At 40.2% G+C, this 16,932-nt stretch overlaps 1 protein-coding gene across 1 annotated transcript in view; it reads right to left on the bottom strand.

The window, feature by feature from the left end:
- Positions 1-16,932, bottom strand: part of Oma1 (OMA1 zinc metallopeptidase) — a 62,244-nt gene that overhangs the window by 4,446 nt on the left and 40,866 nt on the right. The window contains exon 8 of the mRNA XM_059256013.1: positions 9,325-9,474. Coding sequence (XP_059111996.1) covers positions 9,325-9,474 — 150 coding nt within the window. The remainder of the gene's footprint in view (positions 1-9,324; positions 9,475-16,932) is intronic.

Here is a 16,932-nt window from a genome sequence, read left to right as displayed (position 1 = left end):
CCTCCTGAAGCCTCTGCTTTAGTCCCTGACCCCAGGTCCCTGCTTTGACTCCCTTCGGTGATGAACTGTGACCTGTAACCTAAATAAAACCATTCCTCCCCCAAACTGGTTTTGGTCAATGTTTCATCACAGCAACAGAAAGTAACTAGAACAGGGTAGATTCTTATTCTAAGTTACATGAGAAAATACTGGAAGGTTTTAGGCAAGAAAATAACATTGAAAAGGTTATTCTCATTTATACGTTGTAACTAGGCCATTAACGGAAATAATGGACCAGGGAATCTGAAATTGGAGAGAGTTACAGGAACTAGGAGAGGTGATGGCGACTTGTTCTAGGCGGTGGCTGTGGTGAAGGACCACAGAGATTCCTAATGCACACTGGAGGAAGCCCAAACACTGGCATAGGTGGGATGCAGAAGAGTAGGAAAGAGAGGCATCAAAGACCAGGACTGCGTTTCTGCTCTCGTGTGCCTTTAAGATGCCACCTATGAACGTGAGAACAATTTAGTTGCTTGTAGTAAATAATAATTGTGATATAGCACTGACTTGTTTGCTAATTAATGATCCCAGTTCATAAATTTTAAAAGACGTTTTAATCAAATTGCTGAAACAAAATCTTTCGTGCTCATGAAATGAATCAAACAGTTGATGTCCCTTTTTATATTTTGATGCTAGAATTAATTGGTTACTAAGTAATTGTTCTTTGAACTTATGGACAAAGTCTCCAAAGTAAGGCCCCATATGGCTCAGAGCCTTTTTCTTAGTTAATTTGCTGTGACTCTACAGGTTTCTAGAATACATTTTTATTTGACTTCCTGACATCTTTCCTCTTTCCAAAGTTAGCCTAAGGAAGTTCATTCTAACTTACTGCCTTTCTTATACTTACTGTGACAGTCCATACATAAACAAGTATATACATACAACACCATACATTTTTTGAAGCCAGGCTTCATGTCTATATACACATTTTAATTACTTCTGATTTTAACCTGAGCTACTAATATCATTTGGCTAAAAATACTCACCAAATTTTTGCCTTATTGCCTTTCTGTTATTTTAAAATTAATGATAAGGAAAATTATACTTGTCTATGGAAATGGGAATGAACCATGCCTGGTAAGAAGCAACTGTTTGTTGCCCTATGAGTAGAGCTGTTTTATAGCTAGTTGTGTTTCTTACTGATTATGTATTTATTTATAAGCATCAAAATGGCTGAAGAATGGCTAAGGAGTGGTGGGGAGAGAAAAGGAGGGAGAAGGGAAGGGAGAGACAAAGGATGGATGAATGCTTTCCTGAGGCTTGGCGGTCTGTTGCCAGAAGGAAGATCACCACAGGCATCACGTCAAAAACACGTCTGCCAGAGGGAACAATTTTCTGAAACCTAACGACACCTTGCAAGGTTTGAGAAATGCCAGAGTAAACAGCTTTTTCTTTTGACCTGTACAGTCCAATGGACTCACAGGATTTATGACCATCCTATTTGGTGTCAGTTCCCAATTCCTGGATTTGATTAAAAAAAAAAAATCCAGGCTCAATTTCCTTCAGTAGAACTCCAGTTGGGTTAGCAGAGCCTGTGCGCCATCCACAAGATTATACAATTGTCTTTGGATTTATCACACTTATATCTCATATGGGATTTCTTATATCATGGTTGTTAAATTCTCCTTTACACTAGTTATAACATTTTACCATTTTCCTCACTAACTAATGAGTTAAACAAGATCTAAGGTATGTTCATTAAATATTCATACAAATCAAGATTACACTTCTCAAAATATGTTTGAAATCATTTATTTCTTTTCACAAACTACAATAGAAATTGAACTCTGACTCGTTTGTGAAACGGTCAAAAGTTAGGAATTATAAGTAGCTGAGGATTTTCAGTAAATAAACATAAACTAAATGGCTGCTTTGACAGAGGTAAGTTGCTCTCAGGAATGAGAAGTAAGGGCAAGGCTTTTCAACAAAACTTTTTGGTCAACCCCTCCTACCAGAAGATTGATGAAATCCTAGCCAGGCAGTGTAGCACAGGCCTAGAACCCCAGCACTCAGAATGGAGATCTGGGGAAACTGCCCCAAGTTCAAGGTCAGCCCCATCTACAGAGCGAAATTCCAAAACCAAAGGAAACAAAGAATGCAAAGTGTTGTCATCTGTCCCAACACAGACGACTCTGAGGGGCACAGTGTGATCTCACGTGGGGGTCTAAGAAAGCGGCTCATAGAAGCTGAGGGGATGGAGGCCACCAGGGTAGGGAAGAGATGTGGAGATGCTGGTCAGGGACAACACTCCAGTGAGATGGAAGGAGGAAGTTCTGAGTGCCACTGTGCGGCAGATGACACACCAGTAACAGTGTACACCTGAAACTGCCACGAGTGTGGCCATGGGCTGTCACCCTCCAGAACTATGAGGTGAAGGATCTGCCTGTGAGCTTGATCGGACCACTCCACAACATGTACTGACATCATGGGTCGTGTTATACACCATAAAAATCTTTCAAAAGGTTAAAAAGAAATGAGCAATAAGCACACATGTATTTTGTTTTTCTTCTGAGGCACTGGCTACATTTATTTCCGTTAACAACTAAAGTATGAACCAACTGCTGACATACGTGGGGATTTTTCTACATGTTCCACATCAGGTAAGACAGAAATTATTTATCCGTAACATATAAATGATAACTAAGTGAAAGGGGGAGGGGGAAATGCCAGAAGGGCTTTGTGATTAGATTAAAAGTGTCCATTGAAAACAGAAAGCAAGGTATTTCGGGAGGGGGGCACCTCCATTTTAAAATATATCATTACTCTTTGTAGTCTTATCCCTCAAAGCTAACAGTCCATTCGCTGCAGCCATAATGTTGTGTTTTAAGGTTTTAGACAATATTAGTGCCAGGCTTTCTGGCGTCTTAGGATTCGGAGGCCAATTCAATTATAGTAGCTGCTCCTTGCTTCCTCAACACTCTACATGTCAGACAAAATGAGATTCAGTAAGGTGAACAGTGTAGGTTTTTACACATGGCCAACAATGACATTTCATGGTAATTCCAAACACTTACATTCTCTGCTCATGAGATGCACAATATTAATGATTTATTCATTTGTTTCATCCAATTACAAATGCATAAGAATGATTTACACATGAGTTCAAATTCCCAGCTGCCTGAAAATTTAAAGGATTAAAAATAAAATGAGGTTAAAATGAATGCATTTACAGTCTGCTACCAAGTGATTCTCATGCCTAGAGATGGGATGCTGTTTACAATTAAAATACTTAGAAACAAATCCTAGTCAAATTATGATTGTAATTATATAACCTTAAACAACAATTCCAAATTAAATGTTTCCTAGCTCTTCTATCATTGCCCACCCATTACCCTCACGAAGAGTAATGGCAGAGGGAGAGAATACCAGCAGGAACACAGAAAAAAAATCAACCTGAAGGCTTTTGATTTTAAAATAAACCTTTCAACAAGATTTCTGTTATTCACACTGATTCATATTTTACAAAATACTTAAATAAGGTATTTCTTTCAAGGACAAATTATGATGTACATAAACTCAAAGTCTAAACAGCATAGCTGTAATTCTGAAGCTCATGCTATGAAACATCAACAGGTTGACATAACATCTGTTCTTCAGTTTTTCACCCAAGTTGTTATGGTAACCAAAATATGTGGAATATGTTTCCTAAATCTAACTGATTATTTCAAGTAAATAAAATTATATCATATCAGCTTACCAACAACAAATAATATTATTACTACAAACCTATATTTATCATTTTCACATACTAGTGGATCACATCATGTTATTTAACTAGGCATTTACACATGTTGTTTTTTTCCGAGAAGTCACATTAAAAAAATAGTAAGGGTATTTTTTTCTCTAAATTTGATGGTGCTATCTTGATTTAAAAACAAAATAAGAGGTCAATGTGGTGGCATTCACCTTTAACTTCAGCACTGGAGAGGCAGAGGCAGGAAGGTGGATCTCTGAGTTTGAGGCCACTCTGATCTATATAGCAAATTCCAAGATAGCCAAGACTACATAGACAAGACCCTATCTCAAAAACAAAAGAAAAAAACAAGACAAGAAAGGAAGCAGTTTGTTCTCTGAACAATATGCTATGCCAAATTCCTCCAGAATAAAGTGAGTGGACAAGTCACAACATCATGTCTCCATACGTGATGCTCAGAACCCTCCATTAAAATCTGGTCTCTGAGCAAAGTCAGAAACCTCACTGGGACCACTTATTCTAGCCATTCCATTTTAGTTTCTTTTTTAAACCTGTGAGCATGTGTGTGTGTGCATGTATGTGTTCATGAATGCAGACAGAGGCACCTGTCTGGAGGTCAAAGGACATTGGTCCTCATCTTATGTAAAAAGAGCCTCTTCTAGTTCAGTGCTGTGCACAACAGGCTAGCTGGCCTGGGTTTCTGGGGATTCTCCTGTCTCAGCCTCCAATCTCGCTGCAGGAATACTGAGATTACATACCATGCCCAGCTTTACACAGATTCTGGAGCTCCAAACTCACATCCTTACACTTTCATGGCAAATAGCTGACCCACTGAAACGTCTCCCCAACCCTAGCCATTCCATATCAACTGCTCTTCCAACAACCCTCCCATCTCTGCTCACATATTAGCTGTCCACCCGAGAATGAATTGTTTTTCACAGAAATCCATACTTTGTAGTCTTAGCCCCTAGTATGGACATATTTGGGGACAGAGCCTACAAGAAGGCAATTAAGGATAAATTAGGTCATAAGTATGGGATCCTTATTCAACAGGACTAGTGTCTTTACAAAGAAACTCCAGAGATCCTCACCTCTCACATCTCCCCTACTGCCTGTCTCCTTCACCCATGAGGGTGTGGGTGGATGGGGGTGTGGGTGGGTGAGGGTGTGGGTGGATGGGGGTGTGGGTGGGTGAGGGTGTGGGTGTCTCTGTTGTTTACTTACAAGACCTACAGCCCAGTAAGCAATAGCGATTCAACATCTGTTGGATGTGTAAAACTGTAACACGAATCTTAAAAGGTCTTATTAATAAAAACAAACCCAGAGCCAGGTATTGGGGTGAACATTGAAAGAACAGAGAACAAGAACAAGTCACAGCCACCTCACTTGCCAATTCCTCAGCTGAACCTGTTTCCTCAAACTGGAAGCCTCTGAGTCCTCACCCGAATGGATCTCAGCTGAACTGCTGCTAAAGGCGTGTGTGCCATCATTTTCTGGCCTCTGTGTCTATCTAGTGGCTGTTCTGTTCTCTGACCCCAGATAATTTATTACAATATACAAAAAAGGGGAAATGTAGTGATATTGTGTCCCCCAATATATTGTGCACCCTAATAAATTTATCTGGGGTCAGAGAACAGAACAGCCACTAGATAGACATAGAGGACAGAAAATGGTGGTACACATACCTTTAATCCTATCACTTGGGAAGCAAAGATCCATTGGATCTCTGTGAGTTCGAGGCCACACCGGAAACAGACAGGCATGGTGACACACACCTTTAATCCCAGCACTTGAGATCTCATGTCTTGCTTGGGAAAGACACACACCTTTAATCCCAGGAAGTGATGGCAGGAAGCAGAAAGGTATATAGGCGTGAGGACCAGGAACTAGAAGTTTTTAAGCTTTTAGGCTTTTGAGCAGCAGTTTGGATGAGGACTCAAAGGCTTCCAGTTTGAGGAAACAGGATCAGCTGAAGAACTGGCAAGGTGAGGTGGCTGTGGCTTGTTCTGCTTCTCTGATCTTTCAGAATTCACCCCAATATCTGGCTCTGGGTTTGTTTTTATTAATAAGACCTTTCAAGATTTATGTTACATAAATAATTTAATATCTTTAATGTTGACAAATTATAGCAAGAAATAATATATTTTATAATGGCATTCAAAGAATATGATAAAATAGACTTATAATCCTTAGCACATGAAATTAAAAATCAAAGTCACCAAAATTTAAGTTCCCATCACAGAACACCAAGGTGTTGGTTTTTTTTCCCCAAACATCAGACCCACAGCAGTCTGTGTCCTTACCAGTTAAGCACAGAGGATGCCTCCGTGAATGAACTCTGCCCTTCACCTTGATCTCTACTCGGATCCTAGGTGAACCTGCCAGTTTCATCACTGCGGCTACCTCCGGAGGGCAACACTGTGTCTGCCGTAAAGCAGCTTGAGCGCCAGTCAGACCTTAGAAAGGTGTCTGACTGTCCAAAGGTCAGGGGACAGAAGCCACCAGTAAAATTCAACCCCAAAATCCCAAGTAAACAATCGTGTTAACAACATAGTCTTGCCAGGTAGTGATGGCATACACCTTCAGTTCCCACACTCAGGAGGCAGAGAAAGATAGAACTCTGTGAGTTTGAGTGAGGCCAGCCTGGTCTACAGAGCTAGTTCCAGGACAACTAAGGCTGTTACACAATGAAACTCTGTCTCAAAAAAAAAAAAAATGCAGTCTTTAGTGGTATGTAGGAACACATCTTCCATACATGGCTGCTTCCTTCCATTACAGAAATCAGACTTAGGAGAGCAGCACATTCCAATCTTTATGACTGTGTGTTCTAATTAACAGTATACCCTTGTACTAACTATCATTCTCACTTCAACCACTGAATTATTCCCAATGTTGTAGTAGAGTTTTATTGCTTTCAAATTGAATTTAATCACTTGGGGGAAAAATATAAGAAATTTACCTGCAGTTTTCAAATTAAATTTCTGAACTGGGATGGTTTATTTTTAGAAGAAAAAAAAAAAAAGCTCTCCTCTGTTTTTCTTCCTCACTGGCTCCCAAATAACATTTGTTTCTCCAGCCACGTTCCCTATGCTCTCTAATCAACTCTTCACCATTTCACAGACCTCCCTAAAGCATACCCTTTTTTTTTTACCTATCTGAAGATCCTCAGTGATTTGATGAAATGACAACTTTAGAATTTAGGGTAGGCTTCAAATCACAGCTGCCTAGTAGAACTCGTTATCTATTTTAAACAAGCCACACAGTTGAGAATCACATTGAGTTCAAAAGAAAAGAACTGTGTGTGTCATGACTTTAGAGACAAGCCATAGCCTCCCCAGGGCCTCTAAGGTCCTCGCTGGCCCTCAGTGTAATCAATTACTGGTGAAACACATATACTACCCTGCTTAGGTGAGTAATACTACAGATTACATCAGGTAAATTTCACTACTATTTTTGCTATGTTTTTCCTTCACTTAAGATCTAAGTAAGATTTGATTCAGATAAAAGGTGCCAATCAACTAACGCTTGTGCCTCTCAAACTTCACATGCTGAAATCCTAATACCCATGTGATAGCCTTAATAAAATGAGGCCTTTGAGATATAATCAAGTCATAAAAGTCAATCCCAATGGGACCAGTGCCTTATTAAAAGATGCTCTGTTCCCAGCACAGTGACCCATGCTTGTAATCCAAACACTGGGGAAACAGATAGGAATAGCTCAAGTTCAAGACCACCTTCAGCTCCAGAGTGAGACTTTGTCTTAAAATACAATGATAAATAAAGGCTCGATGGATGGATGAATGGATGGATGGATGGATGGATGGATGGATGGATGGATGGATGGATTGATGGATGAATGGATAGATGCATGGATGGATGGATGGATGGATGGATGGATGGATGGATGGATGGACACATGGATGAATGGATGGACAGATGGATGGATGGATGGATAGATGGATGGATGGATGGATGGATGGATGGATGGATGGATGGATAGATGGACAAACTGACTCCAAAGACCTCGCTTCCTAGTTCACCATGTAAGGTTATACTAGGAGACAGCCATTTATGCACAGGAAACTGGATCCTTATAAGACACCAAGTTTGATCTAAGATTTCCCAGTTTCTAAATTTAGAAACAAATTTCCACTGTTTCCAAGCCACACAGAGATGGAAATGTAGCTCAGTTGGTAGAGTTCCTGCTTAGTATGCATGAAACCTATGTTGGATCCCCAGCACTGTACAAAACCGGGTAGAATAGCACAGGGTCTGTACTTCCTGCACTCAAGAGTTCAAGGCCAGCCTCAGTTACACAGAAGGTCGAAGCCAGCCTAGGCTCATATAGCCTGTCTCAGACAAACAAACAAAAAAATTGATGAGAGCCAGACATGAGGGAGCACATCTTTAATTCCAGCACTTGGGAGGCAAAGGCAGAAGCAGGAAGATCTCTGTGAATTCTAGGCCAGGCTTGTCTATATAGTAAGTTCCAAGCCAGCCAGGGTAGTATATGTATATATGTAGTTTAACCCTGGCTCAAAACAACAGAAACAAACAAACAAACAAGAAAAACATAAAACAAACTAGAGTTGATATCTGTTTAATCCAAAACTTATATACAACTTATTAATAGACATTTTAAACCAAAAGTTAAGGAAAAACCAAATTATGATCAATATATTGGAAAGCATGCCTGAAGTTGTTTTCTTTTCCCTTTTTACTTATTTTTTTTTTCTTTGAGACAGGGTCTCATGTAGCACAGGCTGACCTCAAACTCACTGTGGAGCCAGGAATGACCTTGAACCCTGGTTTTCCTGTCTCCACCTCCCAAGCACTGGTATTACTGATATGCATCACTGCACTTAGTTTATGGGGTGCTAGAGATGCAATCCAGGGTTTTCTGTAGGCCAGGCAAACACTGACCAACTGAACTATATTTCCAGGCCCACCTAAAGTTTTAAAACATTACCAAATTAGTTACAGTTCAAAGTCAGACACTAAAGAGTTAGACCTTCACATTTATGGTGATATTTTATTTGTGCTGAAATGTGATTTTATTCTCAATGTGTGTAGATGTAATTCTAAACGGCCTTATTAAATAAGAAACACAGAGCCAAATAAGAGTTAAAAGTCCAGAGATCGAGCAGTAGCCAAGAGCTAAGACCACCTTATCTTACCACTCACTGCCATCCTTCCTTTGAGAGAGAGACCTTCTTCCTGTGTCCTGTCTTTTTATTGACTTTCTGTTCTGCCTTCTCATTAGTTCTAAACCCAACCATATGACTTCCTCATCACTGCCTGTCTATACAGACCTCCAGGTCTTTATGGTTCATACTGAGATTAAAGGTTCAGGTCACCGCTTGGCTGTGTCCTTGAACACACAGAGATTCTGTCTGCCATGTGATCGGATTAAGGGCGTGTGCCACCACCTCAGGACTTCTGCTAAATGGCTTGTGGGTAAATAGGACTTTCCTTTTCATTACAACTCCATGAAAGCCAATAGTCAATAATTATAGTAACCAAAGTAATTGCATAGTAAAACTCATTTTTTCTAGACCAAAAAAGTAACAGCTTTAGCAGGGCTCGCTCACCTGTGGTATGAGTCTGTCCAAGTGCTCAGCTCGGTTTCCATGAGAAGGGTGTGTCGACAGCCACTCTGGTAACTTGGGGTGGCCATGAAGACTCTCTGAAAACTCCATCTGCTGCCAAAATACTGAACTGGCTCTTACGTCCACACAGGCCTAAACACAGAGTTAAGAAGGCACACAGTGAGCTTAGTTACTACAACTTAAAAAAAAAAAGTGACTCAGCTGGGTACTCAAAGGGCTAAGGAGGGAGAATCAAAAGAAAGAGGGGGTAGCAGAGAGAGAAGGGGGAGAGAGGGGGAGAAAGAGGGGGGAGAGGGAGGAGGAAAATATGTTTAAGTTTACTTGTGTGTCACTACATGTTTCAAAAATATTCCAATTTCTATGACCATTTTAATAAAAGAATATATTCACTACTTGAAGGAAGAAAATCTCAAGCTGGGAATTAAACTCAGGAGTAGAGTAACATGCTGAGCACGCACTAGGCTCTGGGTTTGAGCCCCAGTATTGCAAAACAGAAGGAAGAGAAAAGCAAAGCTGATACAATAGAGCATTACAGTGACACAAGCCGGCCACCCTGACACCTAACACTGAAAACATGTATTAAGGGGAAAATCTTCCATCTAAATTAACTTTTCTATTAAAAATCATCTGCACTAAAGAAACTTCACACTTAAAGATACAATTAGAAAAAAAATTAACAAACATGCAGAAAAAAGTTCATCTTAATGTATATCAACCTGTCTAATGTTCTCAACTACATGAAAAAAAATACATTTAGGCCATTCAAAACATACTGTTCTTTAAAGGATGTATATGGATCTAGTGTAGAGGGGAACACAATTCCATCACAAACTTATATACACACCCTTCACATACACTTGAATACACACAACACTGTGGAAGGCTACTTAAGAACTGTTTGCAGTGGTTGTCCTGGGAGTCTAATTCAAGTATTTGAGGTGAGAAGGAAGTAACAGTTTCATTCTGAACTATATTAACCTGTTTGCAATAAAAATTCTTTTTAAACCCTCCATACAAGGACTTGGAGGGTTTTTTTAAAAGTCTGTTCAATTTTCTTCACATCTTAATTTACTCTTTCTATAAGAACTAGAAAACATGTGTTTGCATTTCCTATTTCACTTTTGAATAAATTAAGGACAAAATTCTATCAGATTGGCCAAAATGTGGAAACAAAAAGCCTTAAATTTCAAGACTGTGATACCTAAAATGCAAGACAAATGCCATATTTTGTGTTGCTAGTTTTATGTCAACTTGAGGAAGCTAGAGTCATTTGGGAAGAAGGAACCTCAAGTGAGAAAATGTCCCCACCAGATAGGCCTGTAGGCAAGTCTATGAGGCATTGTCTCAGTTGATGATTAACATGGGAGGGTCCAACCCATTATGAATGGACCAGCCCTGGGCTAGTGGTCCTGGGTTCTATAAGAAAGCAGGCTGAGCAAGCTATGAGGAATAAGCCAGTAGCACTCCTCACGGCTTCTGCATCAGCTCCTGCCTCCAGGTTCCTGACCTGCTTGACTTCCTGCCCTGACTTCCTCCCATGATGACTATGATCTGGAGTTGTAAGCTGGAATAAACCCTTTCCTCCTCAGGTTGCTTTTGGTCATGGTGTTTATCACAGCAATAGAAACCTAACCAAGACATACACTCAATAGCCAGTCAGCATCCATGCTGCCTCCCTGCTCATAAACCACTATATAAGATATTTTTCAAGGTGGGAAAATAAAGAGGAAGAAATAATCTGAAATTCAATTTCCATTAATGTTCAAATCAGTGCAATTCTTCAAGCACTTTAAGTACTCTAGGTTTAAAAGAACCTGAGGTAGAGCTAGACAAATGTGTCAGAGAGCCAAAGTGATAACCATGAAGGTCTAACTTCCCAAGTTTGAGCCTCGGAATTTGCATAAAAATACAGATGCAGTGGCATCATCTGTAATCCCAGATGCAGTGGCATCATTTGTAATCCCAGATGCAGTAGCATCATCTGTAATCCAGATGCAGTGGCATCATCTTTAATCCCAGCACTGCTACAGTGAGACTGCAGATCAGAAAGTCACCTGGAAAAATGTGGGCTAGCTGGCCTGGAACAGGCAGCATCGCAGCAGAAACAAAAGAAACCTCTCAAGGAAGATAAAGACCAACTCCTGAAAGTTGTCCTCTGGTGGCCACATCAGCACTGGGGCACATGTGTGCCTATGCACAAGTGCACGCTTGCATGCATACACACACAAAAATATATCCTACTATGCAGGTATGAACATTCACGTTATGTGTGTCTGAACAAAACCATAATTTTATGATTTTTTTTAACCTTACAATGTTAGTCAAAAGAAAAGTCAAATATTTACCTGTTCAATCTAAGTAACATAGTTGAAGGCAATATTTAAAACATTCGATATGTGAAAATAGAGGGGGAAACTACGCCAGTAAATAGCAAAAGTGTTTCAGACTGAAAAAGCTTTGCCTACTGTGTTTGTCATGAGCTGCCCCTCAGGGTGCATCAAAGAAAACTGTAAAAGCAGGAGAGGGTGCTTCTCGAAGCCCAGCCATCAATAGACAGACACAAGGATGACCAAGAATAAGAGGATCATTGGGCTTGGATGTGGCTCAGCTGGTAGAGAGCTTCAGACCTTGAGTTTGATCCCCAGAACCTCATAACTGGACATAGTGACCATGCCTGTAATCCAACATCTTGGCAAGCTGACACAGGAATATCAGAAGGTCAAGGTCATCCTTAGTTACACATTGAATTTGCAGCTAGCCTGAGCTACGTAAGACCCTATGTTAAAAAAAAAGAAAGAAAGAAAGAAAGAATACCAGAGCACTTGGAAAAGAAACTAACAAGTTACAATAACAAACCCCAAAGAAATGAAGATCTACAAGATAACTGACAATTGAATTCAGAATAACACTCATAAAGAAAAATGTTCAGTGAACTATAAAAAAATAAAATTCAGTTAACAATTCAGAAAAAAATTTAGGACATCTAACAGAGATAATCTTTTAAAAAAAGAAATATTGGAAATTAAAAATACAATGACTAAACTAGAAAACTTAATGAAAATCTTCAATGGCAACTCTACTGGACAAAAAAGAGTAAGTTGAAAGACAGGACATTTGAAATTGTGCAAAGGCAAAAAGGATAAAAAAGAACACCTGTGTGAATTATGGGACATCACCAGGAGAGTAAACACTCACATTATAGGAGCCATAGAAAGAGGAAGAAGGACCAGAAAGAGAAGTTAAGGAAATGATGCCATCGTTCAGGGACAGGAGGTACAGACATCATCAGTCAAATTCAACCCAAAGGAGAGCATGCCATGACACATAATACTCAAACTCAAAGGAAGAAATGTAAGAGTAACAAAAGGTAAGAGACATCTCTCTTTAAAAGGCTGTTTCAGCCGGGCGGTGGTGGTGCACACCTTTAGTCCCAGCACTTGGGAGGCAGAGGCAGGCGGATCTTAGTGAGCTCGAGGCCAGCCTGGTCTCCAAAGCGAGTTCCAGGAAAGGCACAAAGCTACACAGAGAAACCCTGTCTCGAAAAACCAAAAAAAAAAAAAAAACACCTTAAAAAAAAGGCTGTTTCAACACTGCCTATCGGGAGACTTCTCAGCAGAATCCTTGCAGCCCAGCAGAGATGGGATGACAATATATCCAAGTAAAATAATTGCCAACCAAAAAGGCTTTTTCTTACAAAGCTGTCTTTCATAAATGAGGGAGAAATGAAAATTTTCTGAGGCAAACAAAAACTCTGAGAATGGGGTATGGTGGCACGCACCTAAAATCCCCACAGACAAGTGGAGAGAGGGAGGTCACACAGTAAGACACTGCCTCAAAGGCAAAAAGAAGTTCACAACCACCAGCCTCCCTCACCTTACAGGGGTTGCAAAGGAAACTATTTAGACTGAAATAAAACCACAAATAGCTGTTGAGGAATAACATGAAACAAGCAAAAGTCAGAGCTCAGTGCTGCATGTAAAACAAAGCCATCTTCAGGGTACTCCAGGATTATAAAGCTGATGTGAAGGCAATGTCTTCTTCTTAGTATGAGGGTTAAAAGATCGAACAGTTAATAACAACTATAGGCAAAAATAACGTCAAGGTTCTATATGATAAACTGATGCAAATACTAACACAAACTGGAAAATGTAATCAATGTCAACTGATTATCAGCTTGAAACAAGCTGTTACATGCATATAGTGTTCTACTTAAGCTTCACAGTAACTAGACAGCAAAATTGTTAGTAGATATACAAGGCAAAAACAGAAAGGATCCCAAGCATACTGCTACATAGAATCATCCAATCTCAAGCAAGGCAGCAAGGCAGGAATTAAAAACAGAGTGGCTACAAGACAACCAGAAAATAACAAAACAGCAATAAACTGTCCTTTTTTAAAAAATCATATTTATTTACTTTATCTTATGTATATAAGAGTTTTGTCTGTATGTGTGTATGTGTATCACATGTACAGTGCCCAGGACATCAGAAGAAGATGTTGGCTGCCCTGGAACTGGAATTACAGGTGTTTGTGAGCCACCATTTGGGTGCTAAGACCTGAACCAAGGGCACATGCTAGGGCACAAAACAAAGCTCAGCCATCTTATGGAGACATTTGTATACAAATGCATCTGCACAGCAAACAAAAGAAGAAACAATACTGTAGCTAGAGTTTTCCTTCCTGGCCCACAGTCAGGACAAATCTCTGTCACCTGCTAGTCCCACAGCCTCTCAGACCCGACCAAGTAAACAAGGAGACTTATATTGGTTACAAACTGTATGGCCGTGGCAGGCTTCTTGTTAACTGTTCTTACAGCTTAAATTAATCCATTTCTATAAATCTATACCTTGCCACATGGCTCGTGGCTTACCGGCACCTTCACATGCTGTTTGTCATCATGGCGGTTGGCAGTGTCTCTCTGACTCAGCCTCCCACTTCCCAGCTTTATTCTCCTCCTTGTCCTGCCTACACTTCCTGCCTAGCCAATGGCCAATCAGTGTTTTATTTATTGACTAATTAGCAACACATTTGCCATACAGAACATCCCACAGCACTTCCCCTCTTTTTTTTTTCAAAAAGGAAGGTTTTAACCTTAACAAAGTAAAATTACATATAATTTGGGAATTTGGGCGTAGCTTCTCTTACTACTTCCTGCTGGAGGGGGGCACTGTATCTTATGGGGACACAAAGAAAATTTTAGGATCATGTAGTAGTCCGTGAGACTGTATCGTCTGAGGCAGCTGCCTTGAAACCATTCTGGATGTTGGATCATCTGGGCCACGGTGTCATCAGAGACCTTTCAGGGGGTCTTGGCTGGTCAAACCTGATGTATCTTAATCTGGAACAAATCCATAGCCTTTGCCTTTCTGTGGGAACAAAAGCAGAGTCTCCTTTCCAAAGTAACATATCCTTACATCCAAATTTTGAAGTCATGGTATCTTTAAAATATACATATTGGTTTAACTCAACATCTTTTATGATCAAATGTTTTTCTGCAGTTAAAAATCCCAAAGACAACACAATCCAGATATCTTCATGTGGCTTATTTTTTATATTAATTTTACTGTCTCTTTAAAGACTTTATTTTTTAAAACTATGTATTTGTTTCTATAACTATATATATCACCTTTTTTGTCTCTTTCAAGCCTACGTATATTTTACACACATTTAAACTATTACATCTGAATCTGTCTTATTGTGAATCTGTTGCTTTAAACTGCAGCAGCTGTGGCTGCTGGCTCCGCCCACCTCAGTTTCCCAACATGGCGGTAGTACGTTTTCCACCAGCTCTGGGAGCTATCGTGGGTCTATGCTTTTATCCAAGCAGCGTGTAGCCCAGAAACCTCTTTTTTTGTTTTATACTAGCAAAGGCTAAATCCACCATGCAGCTTAATGTGCCACTTGCAGAGGCCTCATTCCCGCCATACGGCAGGTTGAGCGCGCAAGCTAGGAACCCACCAGTAGCTCAAACCAGCAGCTGCCACTCATTTGAGAGAGACAATTAGGAACTGTTTTTAGCTCCGTTTTAGAATCTTTTTTCTCAGTTTTTAGGTGGAAACTCTTGCCACCACGTTGGACGCCATTTGTAGCTAGAGTTTTCCTTCCTGGCCCACAGTCAGGGCAAATCTCTGTCACCTGCCAGTCCCACAGCCTCTCAAACCCAACCAAGTAAACACAGAGACTTATATTGGTTACAAACTGTATGGCCATGGCAGGCTTCTTGCTAACTGTTCTTACAGCTTAAATTAATCCATTTCTATAAATCTATACCTTGCCACATGGCTCGTGGCTTACCGGCACCTTCACATGCTATTTGTCATCATGGCGGTTGGCAGTGTCTCTCTGACTCAGCCTCCCACTTCCCAGCTTTATTCTCCTCCTTGTCCTGCCTATACTTCCTGCCTAGCCAATGGCCAATCAGTGTTTTATTTATTGACTAATTAGCAACACATTTGCCATACAGAACATCCCACAGCACAATACTGTATGCAATATACCCAATGAGATATTAATGTCCAAACATACAAGGAAAACTTCCAACTCAATAGCAAAATACACTTAATTAAAAGTGGGCAAAAGACTTAAGAACCTCAAAGACTGCATACAAATAACAATGGGTGTACAAAAAGCTCATCAACATTGAAATACCTCCAAGAAGTGCACCTCAGAAACACATCAGATATCATCTCACACCTGTTGGAAAGTAACAATAATATGAAAAAATTCAACCCTTATACTTTGTTCATGGGAATGTAAAATGATGCAGCCTCTATTTAAACTAGTACAGAGAGTGCCCCAAAAACATTAAAAATGGAACCCATATGATTCAGCAATATTACTATTCAGTATTTACCCAAAAGTTAAAAAATAGGGTCTCGAAGATAAACTAGCATTCCCCATTCCCTACTACACACACTACTGACAGTGGCAAGTGCTGGAAACCACCTAGATGCTCACTCAGATGAGTGGGTGAAGACGTGGGACAACACACACATGAAACAGCCTTACCCGAGAAGGCAATCCTACCATGTACAACAGTGTGGATGGACACGGGCGATGTTGGGCTAGGAAAAATGAAGTGGGCACAGGGCAAATACCACCTGATTCAACTTACATGAGGTATCTACAACAGGTAAAGTCAGACACAAGGTAGAGCAGTTGTTATGAGGGACGCAGTAGGAGGTGACAAGGACAGTAGGTTCTAGATACGGCTCTATGACATTGTTCCCAGAGGTCATTCTGCATTACACATTTAAATTTGTGAGTAGCTCTTATGATAAATACTTTTACCACAAAAGGGGGGAGGGGCAGCAAGAAGGCTCAGTGGGTGAGGTACTTGGCACCAAGTCTGATGAAATAAATTTAATTCCCAGAAATTATGTGGTGGGAGAAGAGAACTGATGCCTACAAGCTGTTCTCTGACCTCCACATGTACACCATGAAAATACATGCACAAACAGATACATACACAGATAAACACAGGCACAAGCAGATACCTAGATAAACAAACAACAAATTAATAAAATACCTAATGGACTAGAGATGGCTCAGTGGTTAAGAGCACATGTTGCTCTTTCAGAGGATGCAGGT

This window comes from Peromyscus eremicus, chromosome 2 (genome assembly GCF_949786415.1).
Source record: "Peromyscus eremicus chromosome 2, PerEre_H2_v1, whole genome shotgun sequence".
Lineage (NCBI taxonomy): Eukaryota > Metazoa > Chordata > Mammalia > Rodentia > Cricetidae > Peromyscus > Peromyscus eremicus.
This window is presented reverse-complemented; position numbering and strand designations above follow the sequence as displayed.